The following is a 24,595-nucleotide window of genomic DNA, read 5'->3' on the forward strand; positions in this document are numbered from 1 at the left end:
GACTATGTCACCGAAGTTCACTGAGACAGTGAACACAGGGAACAGCAATGAGCAGATTTGACAAACGTTGTCTCATACAACAGATTTAGTCAGAAGATTACATGTTCCAACATGGCAATCATATCCCATGCTAGATTGGTCTGCTTCTAAAAACATAAAACCTATTAATCATCTGTACAGCCCTGGCTTTGTCGGAAGAAGCTGGCTGCAATTCTGAATCGTGTCAAGTAAGGACAGGCCAGCAGGAAAAGGTCTTTCTCTAGGCAGAAACACAAAAGGAAGATGCCTGCATTTGGATTTCAGTTGAGATGCAGCATTTTTAAATGATGCTTCTCCACGCTTATTGTACTTCCCTAGGGAAGTGCAATGGGTCCACAGGGACAATCGATTTGACCAATGAGATCAAATTGGAAAAAAAAATTAACAAATAAAAATTTCCTTCTGACGGAACACTGTTAACCAGGCAGCCAAAAATATAAAGATGTGCTTCCTAAATTTTAAAATGTCAGAACTGGGTAGAAGTGGTACAGAAACTTCTCCATTTCCTAACCTTTCACCAACACCACAAAGATGTGAACGTAGAAGTAAAAGCCTTCTGTCTGCTACAGTTCTTCTAGAGAATTTAACTCGGATTGATGTGAAAAGCAAAGGTCATGAGAAACATACTTGGCATTCATATATGACTGTGTATCTAAAATAATTCTTTGCTTGGGATGTCAGCCCAGCTTCTCTCCTTGCTGCAGCAGACTCAGGAGAACATCCTCAGATGAAAAATATGGTAACAGAATACACAGAACTAAAGAGCAACTAAGGAAGTAATTAAAGGCCACCCTATTTTACATGAGACAGAAGCCAAAGTACTACAAAATAGGGGAACTTAGCAGTAGCATTTCTGACTTGTAACAACTTCAGAATGATCTGAGCCACAGAGATCTGAAGTTTAGCTCTGCTCATTAAAGAGCAGATGAGCAAATCTTTAATCTCTCTTTTTCCCAAGAGCAAAAGACAGGAGCGCTGATAGCAGTGCAGCAGTAACGTACTTATACAGCAGTTCAGGTGCTTCTTCCATTGCCCAGGAATTACGTGACCAATACAGCATGGGACTGTTTGAGCTCTTCAGGGCATGTCAAGCTGCATGTCATTTCCTAAACTAGATCCACATGGATACGAAGGAGCAAACAGAACATGGTGTTGGAAGCCTGTTTTTAAGACACGGGAACAGTGTATCCCACGCGGCTTTATGTCCCCACTACCTAAGAGCCTCCTGTCTTCCAAGGCTCTTGTCATGGTCAGAAACCACAGGGCTGGCAAAAACGTATAGAAAAAAATAGGAAATTCGTACAGAGCGCTGAAGTGCAGAATATTCTCAGTACTGACACACAGATTTGACTGGAGAGTTCTCTGGCATTTCTGCAATGTTTTATGATCAGCCCAGTACCCAGGCACTGTGTTTCAAGGAGCTAGAAGCATTCACCAGGTGAAAGAACTTCTCTGTTCCTACTTCATTCCTCTTATACATTTATATGGCATTACAGAAAAAGGAAAAAGTTATTACCTATGCTGTATTCCATTGCAGAATTGTTTTGTGTTTGCCAGGAGCAAGCAGTTACTAGTCAATACGACACACGGCATTTTCAGTGCAACAAAAGGTCAGCTGAGAAAAGAAGCTATTAAAATCGCACCCTTGCCCAAACTCCATGTAAATAATACTTGCTCAGCAGTGCATAATAAAATCAATAAAATTAGTTTTCCCAGGGTAATTTTTCCTAGCAAATTCCCAGTTGATAGAAAAAATTGACTCGTTACTTTATTTTGAAAATATGGGTATTCTACTTGATATCTTTTTTTAAAATATATAGTAATTTGCAATGCAATAAGATGGCAAACCTGTGCTAAAAGGCTTTCTGACAAAAAGCTCTGTGATCAAGGATTGACTACTCAATTACAACACACTGTTAACTTGGATTGGATTCCACAGTTCGAGAATTACAGGGCTGCTCTTTTTTGAAAGCAAGCAATTGCCCTCCCTAACAGCTTTTTGTTCCACTGTCTTTGAAGAACTTCCTTTATTTTTCATTTATTTTGTTTATAAACATCTGTTTTATTTGCCCTTAAAAGCAATGGATGTTTTTGTTGCTCAGACAAATTAGTTAATGTGACAATTAATTCCTAGTCCCAAACAAGTCCTGTTTCCTGAATTATATTTACAAAAATGCGTTGAGACTTTCATAATGTGTTTAATCAGATACAGACAGGGACACAGCACACACCTGACAGCAACAACTTCAAAGAACTCCAAATTCCTCCACATCAAATAACATCTGAGGATGAGCGACATACTCAGCCTACAGAGAAACTGTAAATATAGATTTCAGCTATTAAAATTTAAACGATTATATTTCAAAAAGGCATCTTCATAACCCCATAGTCAAATGACTTCTACCAACAGAAACATTTCCAAGTCTAGAAAAGCATTTTGAAGACTCTCAGAAATGAATATTTATGGTAATAAGATGACTCCTGGGTTGTCATTTTGTTTTCATGTCAGCCATGCTCTTTCTGAAGATTCAACTGCAAATGCATTTTCCACTGGAATGATGCAAAATTTTGCTGCCAGTTGTGACATATTTCTACTCTGATTTAAAGAACTGAAGAGCGAAATCAAACATGTTGAAACTAATAGACAAGAATTACACCACTTTTACCTAAGTGTGAATATGCTGAAATAATCCCAAATAGTGCAACAACACAATAAATAGTGCAATAACACAATAAACCCTGAAAAAAATTAGACTCGGATTCAAACTTCTGAAAAGTAGTACTTGTTCAGAAAACTTCAGCTTGTTATCAAAATCTGTTTGTCTGTTAAGTATGAGGATGATCAGATCTGCATTATTTTTAAACCAGTTTTTACTATTCATAGCAAAAAGCAAAGATTGAACATGAGTGTAGTCTGTCGAGCTGAGTCCCTATCAGGCTCATGCAGTCTGTGCTGAAGTCTATTCTGCAAAATTGTCTCCACGACCATCACTGCAAGATGGATTAAAGCTAGGGGAGTCCGCCTACCCACACTATTATTACACCAGGTGGCTATGTCAACATAGTATTTATTGCTAGCTTTTATAACATGTGATGGGACACAACAGATGCTGCAAAATCTGAAGCACGCACAGCAAATCTGTCTCCATCAAAATGGACATAACCTGCTAAATTTCAGTCTAGCAAAATATTACATCACCACAAATAGTTTAAAAAAGAAGGCAACAAATGAAGAATTGCAAGGTTATTTTCAATTTCGCCAATATATAGAAAAGTTAATTGAAAGCAACACTATTCTGGATGGCAAAGTGCTTTAGTTTATGAGTACAGTCTCTAGCTACTAACATCATCATACAGAATAAAACTTTAGGGAATCTGGGGAATTCCAGGAGTTAATAGGCCTTTTATCTATTGTACTATACAACACTATATTTGCACACTAAAATGAAAACGATGATATTGTTTCAATTTAAAATATTTACACCACTACAGGACTGTCTTCTACCTTGGTAACTTAGTTGGTATCATCTGTGACAGATCACTCTTCTGTGATACTACAAGTCATTTTCTCATAATAATATGATTAATAATTTGTTTCTGTTTTAAGTATAATTGCCCTTCAGGTACTTAAAATTACAAAATACCAACAAATTGTAGTGAAGTGCTTCAACTACACAACATTCATGCATATTCCTATTGTCAGACTGACAGAACCAGTAGCAGCAACTAATGGTGCAGATAAGAGCATGTTGTGGTTTTTTTTTCTTCATTTGATTTTTTACTCACTCTCTTAACAAAATCAGGTATCTCCTTTTTGTCTGAAGGTTGGTTCAAATAGGAGCAGCACTCTACCTCCAAGATATATCCTTCACTATGGATGTCACCTTTTGGAGACCTGAAGAGACAGCAGAAAAACAGAATTAGTTTCTGTTGTTAACAATGCAAACCCAGGAATCCCCACTGTAAGTATTTCTCAGCGAGAGCTAACATTCAGACAAAACTTCAGTTCCAACACATTCTGTCCACTGAGTTCAACACAGTTTTGACAGTCTGCAGCTACAGCACATCACTACTTGCTAGGGAAGAAAATCACGGCAGTGATTGGGGAATGCCTCAGGGACTTCCAGATTTCTTAATCTGTCCAAGAAACATTTTTATCAGTCTGGCATCTAAGGCCAACACCAGGGGGATTCACAGGCAGTGCAACTCTCAGGACAGGCAGAAAGCCAGCTCCAACAGCACAGACTGACAGTGGCACCAGGCCCATTCGGGCAGCCTAAAAGATCAACGTTGTTTGTATGGAAAGTGAGTCTCCTATTCCACCTTAAGTGAGAAAAATGGCAAGGAAATCAAACAGGTGTAGAACATGTTTTATAGCTGGTAATCAAAGGAATACCCACTCTTACCTACTGACTGATTCTAAGTCAGTATTTAAAAACTAGTCAGTATTTAAAGTCAGTATTTAAAAACTAGAAGTAATCAAAGTAGTCTACCCTTCAGTCTTACCTCATGCTTTGTTGCTGAGAAATGCAATTATATATACGTTCCTTCTCTTTCAGAAGATACTAACTCCTAAAATAATTCAAAACATGTGACATTTGCCACACATATTGTTGAAAAATGTGGAAACATGATATTGGTCAAAATACCCAATGGGAAAGTTTGGAAGTTTGCCTGAATGACCTTGAGAAACTGCCCACAGGCCTGCACAGCAAAGCAGTGCCACCGAAGGCAGTTTTCATCTCTAGACTGCCGTGGAAGGAAACTGATATGCTTGATCAATACAGGAAACGTAGAGAATCAGTTGTTGTATCAGCTCTTTAGGAAAACACATAGAGGAATGTACAAAAATAAAAGTCAGCCTGTAATTCTTGGGATTAGTAACAAAGCAGTTATCTTAACATCTCACACAGAGCATCAAAAGATCCTGTTTGAAGTACAGAAGTAGTTCTGGCCAGTGGCTGCTTGATGGAGCGGGTACAGACAGGACAGAAAGAAAGGTGAAGAAGTTTGAACCAGGACTGCTGAGGAAGCAGCAAAACACCCAAACAAGGGCTTTGCAGGCTTGCTGTGCTTGTGAAAGCATTTCTGTGTTAGAGCTCTGTTCTGAGGACTGAGGCTGTGTGACACGTAAAGCACACACACCAGCTACAGATGGTCCCAGGGGCTTTCCCGAGATGCTCGCAGTTACTCAGAGCCATGAGATGCGTGGGCTGCTGACTGCAAACTGGAAGTGCGTGTTTCCTAGGCAATACTGCAGAAAGTTTCTGAAGCATCACGTGACGTTATATTTTGTACTTGTTCCTCCCATCTTTGGCCATATACACTTGCTTCATTTCTCTCATCTCACCTATACATGAGCCACACAGTGTTATTTCGCAGATCATGAGTTGTTTGGGAATGCTGAAGCCCTTTCCCTACTTGTTTTTCTTCTGCTTTCTAGGTTCTCCTCATAACTCGTGGTCCTGCTCTTTTCTTGACTGGATAAAAATTGCTATCCATGAAAACTCTCCAAACACCTTTATAGGATTTACAGAAATCATTATTGGGGAACTAAAATGGTCCCGCTACTACCCGTCTGTAACAGGCATACAGAAATTCATTTAAGCAGCAAAGAACAATTTGTTACAAAGAAAAAGTCATTTTTTGAGGGACAACACATGAGCTACAGACAACCATGTTTAATCCTCTAGATAACATCCTAGATAAAATAATCTAGTCTGTGCAGATTTTCCATGGCAGATTAACGGCTTTTCAGTAACATAAAAATACATTTAAGAAAGTCTCCCTGCTACCGTACATAGTGGTACACTTAAGAGTTTTTTCTAAAATCTCTATATGACTAACTGGAAATGTAGCCCTGATGTTATCTAATCATCATTTTCAGATAGAAATCATGTTTCCAGATAAAAATACGTATGAGCTAAGGCTCTCTAATACCCTAGCAATCAATAAATCATCAAAACTGCCACTTGATAATGCAATGCAAAGTCCACGCCACATCAAATGGCGCAAACACAATTCTCCAGTGCTTCAGTCACATACTATTCCAAACCACAAGCGGTTACAAGGAGCAGGTAGCAAGGCACCAAGCCTTTTTTACACACCAATCCTATTGTTTTGAGGCACCACCAGACCTTTGCCTTCGTGAGGATGAAATGTGTCAGGCAGCTCCCTCGCTGGGGAAGCCCACCTCACCCACCACAGCCCTGCTCCGGCCTGCCTGAGGAAGTGATACTCCTACCTCGGAGACTTTGAAATAATACAGCTCAAGTTCAAAGCTAACATAGCAAACCCTGAACATGAAGTATGTGCCACACTATCCGTGCTTATTTAAAGTAAGGCCCAGGGACAGAACCAAACAGAACAGACCCAGAGGCCCAGTCCCTCCTGTGCCCGCTCTTCACCAAAGTCTTCTTCACACAGCAGTCAGCTCTCAGTGGTGCTACAAATACTCGTGACAAACAACAACTCGCTACTCTAAAAGTACCAGAAACACTGTACTTTCATGTTTAAATTCACTGGCTCTTGGTAAAAATAAACCCTTTTCAACCTATAATGCTAAGGTTTGTACACACGTATAAGGAGGGGGAAGTTGGCCCTTGAACCACTCTGTCCTAATTCCTCTCCTGCACCTCAGCAGCTTCCTCGACTCTGAGTTTGTGTAGTTTTCAGAGGACGTACTTGCAACCCGTTTACAAGGAGTAAGTGTTACTTGAGATACAGATGATATCCATAAAAGCATGGTAATTCTTACCGTAACTGCTTAAAATGACCTGTTTGTTTATTCCCCCTTTAACAAGCACTTACTCCGAAACGCACTTGCTGCTGGTAAATATTTAAGAGAACACAAGATAATGAATTCCTCTTCTGAAGAATCTGAGGGCTACCTCTGCCCTAGAGTTCACAAAAATAATTGCGTCAAATACCAGTCTGCTAGGAACATTATTTTACAGCATACACGTAACAGATCCTGTTAAAGGCCGTAAAATCTCTACTTAGCCTCAAACAGACACACCATATATTACCAAAAACTATTTTTCCATGCCTTCAAGTAAAATATGTCCATATATGTTAAAGGCAGGTCTTTGTCTATACTGGTAGCTTTTACCTTTTTAGGAAAAATTCAAGTCTTTTATTCTGTCAAAAACAAACTAAGAAAACAAAACCTATAGCTTTTCATGTAAAGATAATAAATGGCACTGGATTCCACAGACTGCAAAAATAATTTTCTGAGCAAACCCAGGTGGACAAGAAATTATTTCCCCTCTCTATACAATAAACAGCGCATTTCACATATGAATCACAAAATAATTCATCAACATCATAAAAGTCTCTCGTTATACTATTTAAATATAATTAGTATAGCCAGACAGACATAGCTAAATACAGGTATAAGCAAATTCTATATGGAGCAGAAATAATTATATTTTCCATTTTATTAATTTAAGAGGACTACTTTTAGGACCAATTCAATTAGAGACTATGAAGTAGATGCCCAAAATACAAATAAAAATTCCCAAAACAGAAACATCTATCAAGATCCTTGCTCAATCAGACAATGACAGGACATGGGGGAATGGCTTTAAACTACAAGAAGGGAGTTTTAGATTAGAGATCAGGAGGAAATTCTTCACTCAGAGGGTGGTGAGGCACTGGAACAGGTTGCCCAGAGAGGTTTTAGATGCCCCATCCCTGGCGGTGTTCAAGGCCAGGTTAGATGAGGTCCTGGGCAACGTGATCTAGTGGGTGGCATCCCTGCCTATGGCAGGGGGTTGGAACCGAGTGATCTTTAAGGTCCCTTCCAACTCGAGCCATTCTATGATGTTATGAAGACCACAGAGGTCAGAGGAAATGTCCAAATTTCCTGACTTCAGTCTCATCCCTGCACTCATATCTCCTTTTCTTATGAAGGAGGACTGATGTCAGTCATTTGAGAAATAAACCAATAATCTGTACCCTGGAGTCTGTTGTCAATTTTTCAGCACAAGAAGTTACTAGAAAGCAAACATAATAATTTTTCAAAAAAATTAAAGCAATGGTTTTATGTAAAGTTTATTTCCACCTTCCCATCATAAAACATTTCTCAACAGAAAGCTAAAGAGAAATGCTGAGATCAGTTCATCTTTAAATAAAATGTATAAGCTCGAACAATTTGAAAGATCTCCTTTTTCTTCTTGATGTATACTTAGCAATTTCTTCCACCTCGTTGGATGAAAAACTGAATCTTCCTCCCTTCACTGTCTTTGGACATTCAAGGTTGTTTTTTAATTACCTGTGCTCCTTTAATTAAAAAACAAACAAACAAACTTTGGGCCAATTAAAAGTGTCTTAGCCCTGAAAGAAGTACACCGGGATACAGTCATGTTGTACCTTTCCTGGAAGCTAGGACTAACAGGAGAAGCTGGTACACCATGACCAGGGCTCGTACTCATTGAAACGTATGTAATGATGCCTGCAAGGGAAGAGAAGCGACAGTGCAAAGTATGTGGTCCCTTTGTATGCAGCGGGGAAGGGAACTCTCCTATCCATGACACCAGGAGAGAGTAAGCAAGCACAGGTTAATCATGGAGACTAACAGGAATTTTCCTGTCAGACTGCACCTTACACACTCTAGGCTTTTACTTGTTTTTCTTCCTTTGTTATGTATCTCATGGTTTGTCTTCATCGATTTTCCAGAAAAAGGATTTACTATCAACTGTGGGCATCCTCAGTGACTACCAAAAACCTTAACCAAAGGTGGCAAACAGCTTGGAGGGAATCTGAGTCTACCTGGCACTGTTCAGAGGGATGGAGTTTGCAGGCACATCGGAGCTGGGGGTAGAGGGGCACCCTTAAGTGTCACTGATAAGGAGCAGGCTGAGGACCACAGATATAAAAGAGTGGGGTCTTGAATCCTAAACTGGTCCTCTAGCGCCACTAAAGAAGAGGAAAATACATAAAATAAATAAGATTTCCACTTACAGTTGGAAGCTCACTGGCCAAAAATATTTTATGATGGTTGTTTCAGTAGGCTGTCATTTCCTGTACAGCTGTTTGCAGTTAGGCACCATTTCATGGCAGATAAACCACTACCAGCTGCAGAGTACCAGTAACTTACACATTAACTATTAAAGCTGACACATCAGTGTCCGGTACAAACTGGATTTCCAATCCTTTTCAGACATAAGAAGAAAATCAGGGAGCCAATATTTGGTCCTAATCGTCCTAAATTTCTCCATACCCATGAATTTGAAACCTTGAAAGCACACTTGTAAACTGCAGAGATACTCCAAAATGATTGTTTATTTAACATGATGCGGGGAAGGTATGTGCAGTCTTGAGATTTTCCACTGCACAGAAATAATTCCATAGCAGAACAGCTTATGTTTCCAAATATATCTGCATATTTGTAACAAATTGATCTTCATTATGAAAAACTAGAAACACATTAAGAGGATTAACATTCATGGTTGATGCCGGTATTAGTTCCAGGTTAAAAACCTGCCAAAATTCAATTATCTGAAAGCCAAGAACTCAGCACTTAAAGATTCACAGGTTTTATGATGCCCACCTAAAAAAAAAAATACATTTAACAAAAAAAAATAAAATAAAAGCTGGTATACTGTATCATAACCAGCTCAACTCTGACACGCGGTGCACTGTTTTAACTTTACTATCTAGGTATTTTCTTTACTAGGAATTTTCTTAAATAGCAAACCTTATCACTGGAATATGTACTTTTTGATAGTACATATAGATAAATACTTTTTAAATAGCAGCATATAGAGTTTCTTGAGAGAAGGTCAGGCACGTATGGACACATAGGCTTCTTTTACGTGCAGTGTTTATAACGCTGAGAACATTGATGAAAGAACATTTATTTTGGGTCAACGTTGGAAGTTGTTGTTAGGAAATATGTATTTCTTTGAACTTAAAACAAATACAAAAGCTTTAAAAACCCTAGGCATTGTCTTTTGAGCTAAAGGAAGATATCTGTTGACTCTTGGGCATGGAATAAATATTATTCTTTCAGCAAGCTGAAATCAGCCTGCTGAGAGCAACAACACTTGCTGCATTTGCACACAAAATGTGTTTGATCCTAACTCTCATGAAGGCAGGGTCAGAAATTTGCTGTCTTCAGGCCTAAATCCTACATGAAAATCAAATAAATACACATATATACACACGCATTTACATTTAAATTAAGAATATATTGTGCCAGTGCGAAGTATGTATTTTTGGCAACTCCAGCAAGCACGGGGCCCTGGAGAAGATCAGTGATATTTTTCATCAAACTGTATTATTTCAAAACACAGACTGGAGATTCTGTATGTCTGCAGAGACCTTTTGTAGAGCATCTCAGGGCCCATGAAGGAGAAGTTGGAAACACTCAGCATGGATTTAGCAAGGGTAAATCATACTTGACCAACCTGACTGCCTTTGACAATAAAATGACTGGTCATTTATGGCAATTTAAGCAAGAGATTTGACACTGGCTCCCACAATATTCATCCACTCATGGAATAGTTTGAGTTAGAAGGAACCTTAAAGATCATCCAGTTCTAACCCCTTGCCATGGGCAGGGACACCTCCCACCAGATCAGGTTGCCCAAAGCCCCATTCAGCCTGGCCTTGAATACCTCCAGGGACGGGGCATCCACAGCTTCTCTGGGCAACCTGTGCCAGTGCCTCACCACCCTCAGCCTAAAGACCAAACACGGCATGAAAATTTTCCACATGGAAAATGAGGAAATACCCAAAGAAATCAAACCTGGGCTTTCCAAGAAGAGGTATCAGACATGGCTCAAGGCTCAATCAACTAAATTCGGTATCAAGTCAGAGCAAAAACTCCCTGTTTCAATTAACTATCAAAAAATCTTGAATAAAAAAGCATTTTGGGGCTAGAAAGAGTCTCTGAGAAGGAGTCTCTGAGTCTCTGGATGTCTTCAGAAATGTTTTCATTGCCTCTGGAAGACGAATGTGCAAACCCAAATGCTAGAGGACCAACCCAAGACTTCATAAAGCACCATGCTTCAACAGGCTGCTACTCCTTCCTAATGTAATTGTTTTTTCATACTTCATCAGTTCTTCAGAATAACAGTTTCCCCCCCTTTCATGGAAAGAGAAGCTGTTTCATTCATTTGCATGTTTAAGTCATTTCAATATTTTGCATTTACACTTAAATAATACTACCTTAATTTTTCTAGTCTGTTGTAGAATCCAGATTTTAAGTGATGCAGAGGAGACAAAAAATTAGCTATTTCTCAGACGTCACTAACAGAAATAATTTGGAATTAAAATCACATTAAAAAAAAATGTAAAAATCCAATTTTACGATTAAACTTTTGAACTCAAGTCTGTCAAATTTCTTTGCAGATAAATAAAATTATTTTTGGCTAAGTGATGAAAGTTTGCATTTCATCAGGATTAATGGAAATGGGAAAATTGTAAAAATAGAAACAGAATCATCTCATCAAGTGTATTAGTGGAGCACCTGACACCTCATTATTTTACAGTAAGGAAGAACAGCTGCAAAGTTGCTTGAGGTAAACATAGAAGTCTATTCTAAAAAAATATTCTTAAATTATATTATTTAGTCTAATTCTGTATGGCCATATTGCCTTGTTGACTACTTTACTGATTGGAGGGAAAACCTGTAGAAGAGTATATGTTAAGAGACACATGAACCAAAGAGAGAAAAACCTATCTGGACTTCAGATTATTTCCCTTGTTTCATTCAACTGTTGTAAAATAAACCATCTGCAAACATGTAAGAATTATTCTAAGTAGACAGTTGGTGAGTCTGGACCGTATATATTTCCTAGTGGAAAAAAATGTAGCACAAAGTATTTAAAAAGAGAAATGCAAACATTTTAATTAACATTGAATTTAACTTCAAGACATCAGACGGGTGTCACACTACAGGGAGCTGGGGATAAATTAAAGCAGCTTTGCCTTATGGTATTGTTACAATTTTGTTCAGAAGCAGACTTTGGGATTTCTTTGCAGGGAACAGGCATAGGCTGTCAGTGCTAGTGCTTTGCACAGGACACCTAAACACAGATGCTGATATTCAAAATTAGAACATATGGAAAGAAAATGGAAAAAAGAGACACACGAAGAACTAATGACCTTTCCGTTCCTCAGGGGAACATAAATGACATGCATGTTACACTCCTTATTTCTGTTAGCCAGGGCCTTACAAATGAGCTGACCTTCCTCGTTCCCTTTGCCAGGAGCAATACACTACCACAAATTCTCACTTTCCAGGATACTACCATCTATCCTTTTTCCTGAGATGATTCTCTTCAAGTGTAAATCAGTGTGAATCAACTTTTCTCAAGTGTGAATCAATGTGAACCAGCAGGCCATGGGCTATTCTTCACACCTAGAGCCTTCCCTGAATCTCCCCCCCCTCCACCCCCCCCCAAAAAAAAAAAAAAAAGCTGTAAGAACCTGGGCTCAAAGATTCTTCTTTGCATACGTTTTAATGAAACAACTTCTCTGAGAAAAGTGTCTCAGACGTTAGCACAGTCAGTAAAAGTCAATTACTTTTTATTTTAAAAGTCCATTGAAACTGAGAGAGAGGGAGAAAGGGAAAAAGTAATCACAGAAACATTAAAATTATTATTCCATTATTCTATTCTATTCAACTTCCAAACCACTTCCAATCAATTGGTCACTGCGCATAATGCAATTAGGTGCTACATAAATAAATACAGTCAAATCTAGTATATATTAAATTTATCAAGAGCTATGGCAGAGTCATTCATCTACTTGGTAGACTATGCCCAGTACCTTTAAAGAATTAAATGCTTCTACATTTATTTCATTTCCTTTAATTGAACATGACCCTTTGCAGTGTAGATAATTTTATTGTTGATTTATATATATGCATGCATATATATATATATATATATATATATACGTGCCCTTTACTTTTAAATTTTTAACATTTCCAAGCAACAAACCTTGCTTTTCAACATTTATGGCTTCCATGTATGTTAGGAATGTGTTTCCTTAAATGTCCTAGAGCAAGAACGAGTCTTACTTCCTGATTTACCATTACTGAACATACAGCTAGAACAACGTAGTCACAGAGAAAGCAGTACAGATTAAAAACAGAACTATCTAGTGACTTTCAAAGAAAGAAGCAAAGTTACAATGACATTGCATATTCACACAGAGTGTTTTAAAACTCCAAAACACTGACAAAACAGGAGGACCAACACTATTAGGTACTTTTTCCAAGAGCTTTAATGTCTGCCATGTCTAAGCACTCCTCTCTCCATTTTATTCTTGAACAAACTAAAGGCACCACAAATTTTACAGGTAGCAGCAGCTTGCAGATCCCGATGCACATCATCTGTTGCAGCTAGCACTGCCTCTTTCTACCTTTGGAGAGGCAATGCTACCTCAGACAAAGAACTCAAAATGTGAGGCAGCTTTATACACAGAATTGCTATTACTTCACCAAAAGGCACTCACACAACAACTCAGTTTCTGTTCCATTCGCGCAACAAAACCAGCACGGTGAACACACCGCACCTGGTATCTGCTGGACAACTGACAAGTTACGCATGTGGTGCTGGAGCCATCTGTGGTGAAACACCTGCAGTAAAAGAGGAGCTGCAGCCCCAAGGGTTCTGCAGAGACGGCTGGGGAATCCTGAGGGTGGCCCCACACCGCAGTAGAGAGCTTTTTATGACTCCTTGGCTTCCCGTGCACGCCTGGCACCACCATCAGCGCAGACAGCAGGAGACCACGTCTTGCTTCACAGTATGAACGATGTTAGCAGTGAACCTACGACTGTAGCTGGGCTACTTACACTTGAAAATCTTACAACAGAAATAAAGACTGATCTCATCAACAAATATCCTCAGCAGACCTTAACACCTGCCCAAGAGTTTAGCTGTTTTATATAGACACAGCCTACCGATGCCTGAGACCTGACAGTCCTCAGTGACAAAGGTGTCATTTGTCCTTTATCAGCAGCATAATGAGAAAGGTGAATTCTGATCATAGATTTTTCCCCCACAGTTCTGACTTGAAGAGGATAAACTCATGGTTCCAGTACAACAGGCCTCTCTACAAGCCATGGTCGTGTGAAATCCATGCAATGCCCATCTCTCTCCCCTTGTGCTGGATGATTCAGAGAGCCACTGCATTCACACGCTGCGAAAGCAGTTTCTTCCACACTCTTGGCCAAACTAAAGAATATCTACACTACAATAAACACCAAAGTGATGTAATTTCCCCTCCTGATACTTCTCTGTTTTGTTTTGTTGTTTTTTTCCCACTGCACCAACTCTCTTCCACTTCCCCAAGCACCAGAAATGACAGATAAGAGCAGGCAAAGAAATGGAGTGTGAATGCAAAAGGAGATCTAATTGGTTCAAGACTCTCTCCTGTCTTTAATTTTGCACAGTCATTTACAGCTGTCTGAAGCGTGTGAAACACTGGCACCCAAGCGAGTGAGTAGGCAATTAGGATTTTGTACTCTTTCACATTCATTCTGCACAGATGTAAACTACTGGATATGGCACAAGGCAGCAGTGACTGAGCTTTCTGGCTTGACGATGATGTCCCTTACATTCTTACTGCCAAGGAGGAGGATGCTTTCCCCTGACGCATCTTTACAGCTTGGTCCTGAAAGACACTGAGCCCTCTGACCCCACTGCAAACTCAGGCATGCAAATGCTTTCATTATCTGCAGCAGGGCACTCTGTAGGCAGGGAACACAAGGCCTAACAAATAGGCAAGCCCATCACAGTACTACTCCAGAAGTCCACTCTGCAGCCAAACACTTCGACCTTAAAACTGGAAACCCTTTAACCAACAACATCAGGACGCCAGCATGAAGTTTTTCCATTAATAAGACTAAAAGCAAGTCAAGGTAAGTTGAGAGTTATTTTAGAAGCTAGCGTTGGCTGCGATACCTAATGCCTACACACAGTTGGTAAGAAAACAGAAAACCTTCCTTAGGTCACAGACTGAAGTTTGACTCTGTCCATACTTGCTCCCAGTTGACCACCAGGCTGTAGCAAATTGAATGGTGGTTTTCAGTTTTAAAGGGGTGTTTAAAACAATTCCAGCTTTTCGTTCAAGCATCAGAAGAGAGACTGCAATCAGCAAACAGGAGGCTGAGTTATCCCCCAGCTTTCCGTAAAGGTCGCTCTAAAAAGGGACAGAGTGGGAAAGGCAATTTATGTGGGAAAATTGCACAACATGGCTGCAACAACATGGGGAGCTGCAGAGCTGTGAGCATTCAAATAACATTAAATTGTATTTGAAATAGTTAAGTAAAAATCCTAAATCTATGTTTAAAATATTCACATTTTAATTTGCTTTTAACTGGTTAACAGCACGTTCTATTGATGTTATTAAAATCAGATTAAAACATAAAAGAACAGTATTCCTGTTTGTTTATTCATCTTCAGACTTTGATTATGTAAAATATTCTTAATACATTTTAAGACTCTGAACAAAGCAAGAAAATCATCTTTTAATTTAAGGAGCTTGCGCTGAATCAAAAATTAAAAGAGCTTGTATTGTTTAGAGGAAAGAGGAACCTAAAGTCTACAGATAAAAGCATGCATTAACGCTGTGGTTCTCAAATTAATTGCATTAACTGTAACCCGCTAAACACAAAATATGTCTTTACTAAGCAAATAGTTCTTCTGCCTTAATTAAATCTAATAAATTATTAAAGGGTACCAATCCTAGACCATCCTCACAAACTGTCACGCATAAGGTTTGTTTGTTTGCCTTTCATGACAACATATCCCAAAATATAGAGCATATTTCAACTTGTTATTCTCTGAGTTGTCTGCCAAACTGCGGATGAATTGTAAACACGAAGAACATGTTAAGCCTATTCAAGCCCACAAAAAAAAAATTTAAAAAATCAAGTCTTGCACAGTAAACTCTGCTATAATTTCCTGATGTAGGTCAAAACTCAGCAGGAAATCACATTGTCTATTTTTATCCCAGTTCACTGGAAGTGCTTTACCTTTCTGTTTTCTTGATAAGCACAGCCCTGAAGATTTGTTCCTGGGGAGTTTTCTCTTTTTCATCAGTTGGCTGCACGAAGGGGTGGACAGCAGCCAAGACGAAGCCCTGCTGGTACAATTCTTGCAGCTGAGCTGGAAGATCACACAAGGAGGAGAGCTTGATTGCAGATGATCCTGGTAGCTCAGCTGGAAACAAAAGGTAATTGGTCAATAATCTTACACTGGACTATCAAGTTGTTTTTTAAAAAAAAAAAATCCAGGCTCTTCAGTGTTAAACAAGCTTCACACTGGTCTACAATATTAACACAGAATTTGATCGTTCTTAAGGCCCATTTGTATGTCAGATTGTAAGCAGGTTGTCTTGGTGAAGGGCTTCTATCACATAAGAGACTGGTGCGATTAAACAAGAAATCAGACATTTAAAAAAAAAAAATCCCTACATAATCTAGGAGGGAAAGGGGATAGTCAGTGAAGGGAGAACATGTCTACTTCTGTTCATTACATTTGAATTTGACATCTGCACAAAAGCTGTATTATTAGACTTGGAGATCACTGGCAAAGTGCTGTTGAGACCAAATATCTACCAATACGTCTAAAGCGTATGGTGGTAACAATGTTGGTAACGATACTAAGAGCAACGAATACATGGACTGATGACAAACCCTTCCGAACAGACACTGAACCCATGAAAATAATCCACATCCAATCTGTTTTCTGTGGGGTGTTAGGCCTCCCTATGAAACACCTGATGCTGCTGACTACTGTCAGACCCTCAACATATAAAGGGATATTGCAGCCAGTATATGCAATTCCCTGCATCTTCTTGGCATCTTGTGGGCTTCAAAAGAAAATCCCATAAATCACCTAACACAACCTTCTGCTCTGCCTCTCTACATCAGTATTTCTTCATATGTTTTTCACATCTTCTCTGAAAAGAGAGCTTCCTTCCCTGCCTTTGCCTCTTCGTTTCTCTCTCTGTTGGGAGCTATTTATTATTTCATCCCTAACTATGCCAGAGCACATTGTACAGAGAGGTGCTGGATAGCTTCCCCTCCTGAAACCAGGAGGGAGGGGATGTTGCAGGAAACACGGCAGAGGTTCCCAGCACCTTGCAAGCGTGGGCCCTTCCTTAAAAAAAGCACCGGAGAACAGTTTGTGTGAAAGACACCAGCTATGCAAAATAAGGTTTCATTGTACTGCTTTTTTCATCAAATTATGTGGCTACCCTTTATGAATAATGAAAGAGGTTATCAAAAACTAATAAATATTCAAAACTAATAATACATGAAATAATTTAAATAATAATAGATTAGCTGTGCTTGGTATGCTTTTTCTTCATATAAGACCATACTCCAGAAGAGGGTAATGGAACTTTTTGACCAAGGACTGGAGGATGCAGTGTTTTTATTATTTTTGCAAATAAAATGAGAAATCCAAGCCATGCATATGTTGACAATAGGTCTCTACCTTCTGGAACAGCTTACAAATCACACGAGAGTCATAAAAAGGGATACCCCCAATGAATACTGTATAATAAATAACACGGCTGACTTACTTACTGGACCCTACTGGGGATTGACATAGGGAAAGAAACCCAGATGTTAGAAACACCTTTTTCCTCTTGTGACACAGAGATTCCAACAATCTCCAAATATGCTTCAAATAATTTAATTAATTAAAAGAACATGAAAGCCAGTGTAGTCTTCTAAATGAGGGTTTTACTTGGATACAATTAAATGACTAAATCAACAAGGTTACTGCTGGTGATGGTGCACCAATTTTTAACAATCGTCTACGAAAACTCATGCTTGCTTTGCATATGAACCTTGTCTCTGCATTCTCCTGAGTATGCCTTCGTAAAACTCATAGAAAGACTATTCATTACCATTGGAGTGTGATTGCTTACCCCTAAAAGCTAAACATGAGGGGAAAGGATGAAAATGCATGCAATTGGAGCCTTGGGATGCACACCTGAGGATTGAAAAAGAAAGGTAATAGAAAACAGAGCTGGAACGGATCATCCACCTAGTCCATTGTAATTATTACCTAGAGGCAAGAGCAGTTTTAGTTTTCTCCTCAACTAACAGTGGCCAAATGTCCTCAATGAATTTCATATTCTTTTTTCTTTCAGTTCTCAACAGCCATTCTCCATTGTTACCTCTACAGTACCTACTGCACATTTCAGATTAGCAAACTTCAATAAATACACCCACTAGTAGTCTACTGCTAAAAATGTTAATGAAAACAGTGAAAATTAATAGACTATGGACAGAAATATTTGAAGTCTTGCAGTCAATACATCTTTTTGCTTTGATGGTGAGCTACTGCTATTTTCTCCTTTGACCAGAGGTTCTCCAAAAAGAAAAAGTTCCTGTTACACAACTGATATACCCAAGGTCAGAATGAGTTTCCTGGGCCAACAGACCTGGGCATTCTTGCTATGCTGCCACGTGATGTGGATTCCTTCAGAGAAATTCCTGCTACCCATCATCCTCCAGAGTATAAGGGTATGTTCCAGTATCTTTCTGGAAACAAAGTTAGGTTAAGAATCATGAAGTTCTGTCTAGAAATTGGTTGAAAAAGGACATCAGACCTTCCTGGAGACTCACATTCATCCTCCAACTATCTTCAAACTGGAATGAAAAGATTTCCTTGGTTTCTTATGCTAATTCTTCTAAGGTGTCTACACGTCGGTTCAACCTACTTGCAGACACCTGATTCATGAAAGCAGTCATTGATCCAGTCTTCCCTTATGTTAGTTTAAATATCGAAGAATACTAATATTTTCATAAAGCCTTATACGACTTCAAATAAAATCTGTCAAACCTTTGTTTCAGTTGTTAAAGAGAATCCTAATCATGTCTTTCTTTCAAAAGAAAAAGGAAAAACAAAGTTATGTAGAATAGGGAATTGAGTGAGGTAACAGAGCAAATAAATGACTAATTAAAACCTTTAATGACTCCAGTAGCTATTATAGTTGTGATAAGCCTCTGCTTCACCAAAAGATAGAGCTCAATCCTTTTAGCAGCACCCCTGTAGGTCTTAAAATGAAGACAGGTCTAAGTTTTACATTCTGCTCCATGTTTCCTTATTTATTGTTGCACTTCACAACCTGACCTCAAAGTCTCTTTTGTTTATTCTGTCTGCATCTGAAAGAGTGCATAAGAAACTTGTAAATGACAGATGCTGTGGTGTTTTTTTTTTATTATTTTGTTAAAGCTAGAAGTGGAAACAGAAGTGCTGGTTGCTTTTGGAACTGATTATCAGAGAGAGTAATTCGTTGCCCGACTGGTAACTGAAGCTGAAAATACTTCCAGCAATGCCTGGATACATACACAAGACTACAGCTAAGAGAAAAGACAAAAAGAAAAAAAAAAGTTTGTGTTACACAACTGGTATTTTTGAGGTCCAAATGACTTTCCTGGGTCTACTGACTTGTGCATTCCTTGCTGCTAATAGGGAAAACCTGCCCAAACACTCACTGACCCCATCTTCCCACAGAAAATAAATAAATAAATAAATAAAAAGGTAGAGTTGAGATAAAAATCTACAAATTGAACCATAGACAGTCATTTCTGCAGCTCCAGAACGTGATTTCTGGGAAACAGAGGAAACAGTCTGCCACAGGGATCCTAAGGGATGAGAGTAGGCTGAGAAATATGGTTGGGGAGACATGTGTAGGAGAACTGGTTCCTCCTTCTTGTTTTAATGTGCTCCTCTTTCCCTGCAGGTCTTCTTGAGCTGCAATACTGTGGCCGTCATGAGAGATTCTCCCAGGACTGGGTGAGCAGCAGGAAGCATCAGCATCACCTCCAAGAAGAGCCTCCATGAACCATCAAGGGCTGCTGCCAAAGAGATCAAACAGCCTCCTACACCAATGTCCAATGAACCCTGCAGCCAAAGAGGCCTTCGCAGTCAGATGACGCCACACGGTTTCTCAGCTGTCTTGTCTTGATATATGCTCACGCTCATCTTATGGTATTATAATGGCACACTCATGTTCTTTTGTGTTTGCTATCTCTGGAAGTTACCACAGGCTATTCTGGAGGTGGTAAGGTCTCACTTTACAAAAAGTTGAGATGCTATAAACCAACATTTTCAAATAAGAGATATATATATATATATACACACACATATATATATATAAAACAGATAAAATACAGCATGGTTTCATCTATTAGCTTATGCTTAATAAAGACAATCATCAGCTACTGTACCTCTTTTTATAATATATATTCTCAACATAACCAGGTATTTTAAATTCTATTGTACTTGATAAGCAGCAATTTTCCCTCCCTGCTACGTACCTTTATGACAAAGCTAAGACAACCTTTACTGTTTTGGTTTGTTTTAATTTCTTTATACTTGCTCAGCAAATAATTGAATCAATGCTACGATCCAGGAAAAGTAAAATGTTAAATGCCAAAACTGCATTTATTTAATTTCGCTTTGCTGAAAAGGTCAAATTCTGGTCTGAGTTTCTCAGTACTTATCCTTAATACTTTATTTAAAAGGACAAACATTCAGTTCTACTCTAACTTCATTTACCCTGCGTTAGGTGCTTACTTGGCTTGTTTACTCCAACAAAACAAATGTCAGAGTTTTCTGGTCTTCATTTTTTAACATGTTTTCCCAATTAGGCTTTTATGCTCTCATTCCAGCTACAGCTGTTAAAGACTGATGTAGCCCATAAAGACAGTTCACATTACAGATGAAAAAGTCCCACAAACATTTTTGGACTCCTTTTATAAGTAGTTTCTATTTCTCGTTCAAGTTTTCTCGTTCATTTGCATTTTCAGATGAAACCATTAAGGAATCTTTTCCCTTGCCATTAAAGCGACCAAACATCAGCTGCAGGCACTCAGCCTGTGCAGGTTATGCAGGACATCACCTTGCCCCCCCGCACGCCCAGAATGGTGGTCTGAAGCAGAAAACGAAGACAAACCAATGCACCAGACCCAGATAATGAAGCGATGCAGCCCCAGTAGCCACGAGTACAACGCCCCTATTTGATCAGGCCTCGAACACCTCAGCAGGCTCAGCCCCTACAAGAAATCCAGTCCTCACTTTTCTTTCCCAAAACGTAGGATGAGGCAGCTCCCAAGAACCAGGAGCTCCTCCTGGAGCTACGTGCTCGGGCTCCTTCTCCCACCTCCTCCTCCCAGCACCCCGACCCCTCCGGCCTTGCCATCCCTCCTGCAGAGCTCCAGCTGCTTCTGAGGGCCTCACAGGACACACGGTGCCTGCTCACCTCCTCCCCAGGACACCCTGGGGCTTGTGGAGCTCTCCTACCAGCTTGATTTATTTTCTGCTGCCCTTCTAAAGCACCCAAATCTCTCTCCTGCACGCTGCAAAGCACGCAGGAGACCACCACAAAGAACCCAGCTAGGGGCCAGGCACCAGCGTCTCTGGTCCTGAGCAGCTCCAGCAATGAGCACATAAGATGGAAAGAAGCTACAAGCGAAATTGCGCTCATATGGTAATACAGTCATTACCCAACAACATCCATGGATTTCCTGCAGGGTTTTATAATAGATTTGACTATTTACCTTCTGCCTTTAGTGACCGCCGCATAGAAAATGGCATTAGCTTGCTCTGCTGTGCCTCATGAATCCCACCAAGCTGGCTGTAATTGCTTGTCTGCTGGCAGGAAACTAAATAGCAACAACGAATGGAGACAATAATACGGGAACAGAGCGTATCACTGACCATGTGTATGAGCAAACGCATAAATCTGGCCCAAGTCCACACCATTTCCTACATTTTCACACAGAGCAATTCCTAGCACGTTTATGGTTGTTTGTAACAACCTTGATCATTTCGTAGAATAACAATGTAAGCACACTTCCTTTACTCAGTATGAGGATTCCTTTCCTTTTTTTTTTTCTTTTTTTTTAATATTAATTCCTTTCCAACAAGTTTAATTTAATTTAAAGAGATCAAACCTACAGCAGACCAAGGTCTAGCAGAACAAAACACCGCCTTTGCATTAGAGCTGGCCAGAAATTAAACTCGCAAGTTTACTTGCTAGGAGATGCAGTTTCACCTACCTTAAAACATTTCATAGGAAGATGTCAAATGCAACAGCAGCTGCTGGGCACAGAGCTGCTCATTTGGCTCTGTCAGAAAAGGAAACCTAGCTCATTGCTCCCACACTGCTGCCTGGCAGCTCTGGTTTTCTGGATAGCCCTCTGACCATAAATAATTTTTGCAAGCTGAACAGTGATTGCTAAGTGAAGGACCATCCCACAAGGTGTCTCTTTGGTTTGCCAAACTCCTCACATTTATCAGTACAGGCCCTGAGGGCTGAATGGCACAAGCTCCATAGGGAGAGGTAGGCAAATGTCCGAATTCACCTGGAGGAGGGTGCACAGTAAAATCCACTGGGGAGTGCTGGCTTTTGTCTAACACCGAAGCACAGACTTGTAAAGATCCTCTCTGTTCTATAAATAAGAAAAATTTCAAGGTCCTTTTCTCTGACATTTAGCAGTTGGTTTGGAACAGCTGAAGGAATCCAAACCATCATCCTTTCCAACTATTAAGTCTTGGTAAAGCCAATATATTACTCTGGGGAGCAGAAAGCAAACCATTAATTGAATATTATCAAAACACTTAGTGCCTGATTCTGGGAGAACACGTCTATTTCCAACCAGAGTCAACCTCAAACAAAAAGTTACAGAGGCATCTAACTGCAAGTTTTCATTCCTTGTTACAAGCACTAAAGAGCTTGTTTTGACACTGCACAAATTGTTTGCATGGCAAAGCAATGCAGTCATGTTGTTCTCGTTTAACCATTCTTTCCCCATAGAATCCACCAGTAGTTTCTTGTCGTCAACAACAACAAAAATGTATTAGAGGACCAGAGTACCCCCAGTGAAAATAAAGGCAAAAATACCTGTAATATAACTTAGAAAAAAGTAAGAGAGGTAAACAGATTTTTGGTGAATTTTCCAAGGAGATCCAAATCTTTATTTCTGAACTCACACTTAGCAGACTTAAATGCTCACGCAGTATGACTAATATAGAAGGGAATGTAAGATGTTTCTGACAATGTCACAGAGTTTTAATTAGCTGAAACGCACTAACGCTAGAATACAATGAGTTAAAAGCTCCACCTTTTGGAGTGAAATCTGTACAAGCGGCACTATCGTCTCTTTTCCTTTCTAATAGAGCTCCCACGAGGCATAGAGAGGTTCCTAAACTTTGAAGAAGCTGGAGACAGCCTCAGCGCATTATCGCTCCGGCTGTCATCAGAGGCAAGACACCGGTTGTTAATAATTCACATTGCTTTTTTGGTTATGCTAAATGACTTTCTTTCCATTTTCAAGGCAAATACAATAAATGTCACCATCAAAGAAAGCAACAATGAATACGCGAGAGAAATCGGGAACTGAAATGAAAGGTGGCTGTTCAGTAAGCTCCTGGTGTTTACTTTTAGTGAGGGTAATAATGGAACTTTGAAGTATTCACAACCACAAGCACTGTGTCTCAAGAAAGGAGGTGAGAGCAGAAAGGCTGAAAGTGGATAAGTGCCCTTTGAAAGTACGTATATAGACATCTCTATGTAGATCTCTAAATATATGTGTGCATACATATGTATGTGAGTACATGTGTAAGTACACACACAGACACACAGCCATCCTCTTCTTTCCTTTAGGAAATGGTAGGTATGTGCACTAGTCAAATCAAGAAAGTACTAAGCTAGCTCAAAGATGCAAGGAGATGAGACAACTTCCTCTCACCAATTCTGTTGTCTAGTCTCACAGCATCTTTGAGTTACATTCTTTGTCCAACCAAGGCTTCATGTGGTATCTTGCAAGCATAAGGTAAGTATCTTAAGTACTGGGTACATTTCCTGCAATATGGTGGGTTTATGCATGGAATAGTTTTATTCTTGGTGTTTCAGGAAAAAAAAAAAAATGCATACCCAGGCTATCATATCCACCAGAGTGAAAAAACAGCCATGAAACAGACTCCAGTTACCTAAATAAATCGACAGGCACTTCTTAAATGACTCAGCACTCACATACATTAGCTTGTGGGCACAATTATGCAAAACAGCAAAAAGAAGACCACTTGCTAGGTGCAAGGGTAACAATCGTGCAAAATACCAGATGAAAGAAGATGAAAAAGGGGCAGGACTTCTCATTTAGACTGTGCACAGAAAAAAAAAAAAAGAACCAAATCCCATCCCTTCTGTATTTGAACAGCTCTTTGACATGGTATTTTGTTTGTCCCTCCTTCCTGCTCTGCAAAAGGAGAGGAATTGGTTCTGCTTCCTAAACTGATGCAGACCAAACACAGAGACAACAAAGGGAGGTAATTTACATTTCACAAATCCAAGAAAACTCCAGTTACGTCTTACCAAATGGAGGAAGCGTTCAAAGTTGTAATATTTTATTCATACAGACATTGTTATCTGTGTAAGCTTCCAAAGGCAAATATTACACTGAAATACAGACGGGTAATTCCGAACGACGGGACGCGCTGGAACATTAATTCACATCTCTATTTCCACTCCCCAAAAAGGACTGCTTCCCTGTGCTAAAGCCTTCCAACAC

At 39.5% G+C, this 24,595-nt stretch overlaps 1 protein-coding gene across 1 annotated transcript in view; it reads right to left on the reverse strand.

The window, feature by feature from the left end:
* The window catches only part of RFTN1 (raftlin, lipid raft linker 1), a 92,554-nt gene that overhangs the window by 39,305 nt on the left and 28,654 nt on the right, over positions 1–24,595 (reverse strand). The window contains exons 3-4 of the mRNA XM_032182957.1: positions 16,034–16,220; positions 3,826–3,934 (exon numbers count right to left, since the gene is read on the reverse strand). Coding sequence (XP_032038848.1) covers positions 3,826–3,934; positions 16,034–16,220 — 296 coding nt within the window. The remainder of the gene's footprint in view (positions 1–3,825; positions 3,935–16,033; positions 16,221–24,595) is intronic.

Source organism: Aythya fuligula, chromosome 2 (genome assembly GCF_009819795.1).
Source record: "Aythya fuligula isolate bAytFul2 chromosome 2, bAytFul2.pri, whole genome shotgun sequence".
Taxonomy (NCBI): Eukaryota; Metazoa; Chordata; class Aves; order Anseriformes; family Anatidae; genus Aythya; species Aythya fuligula.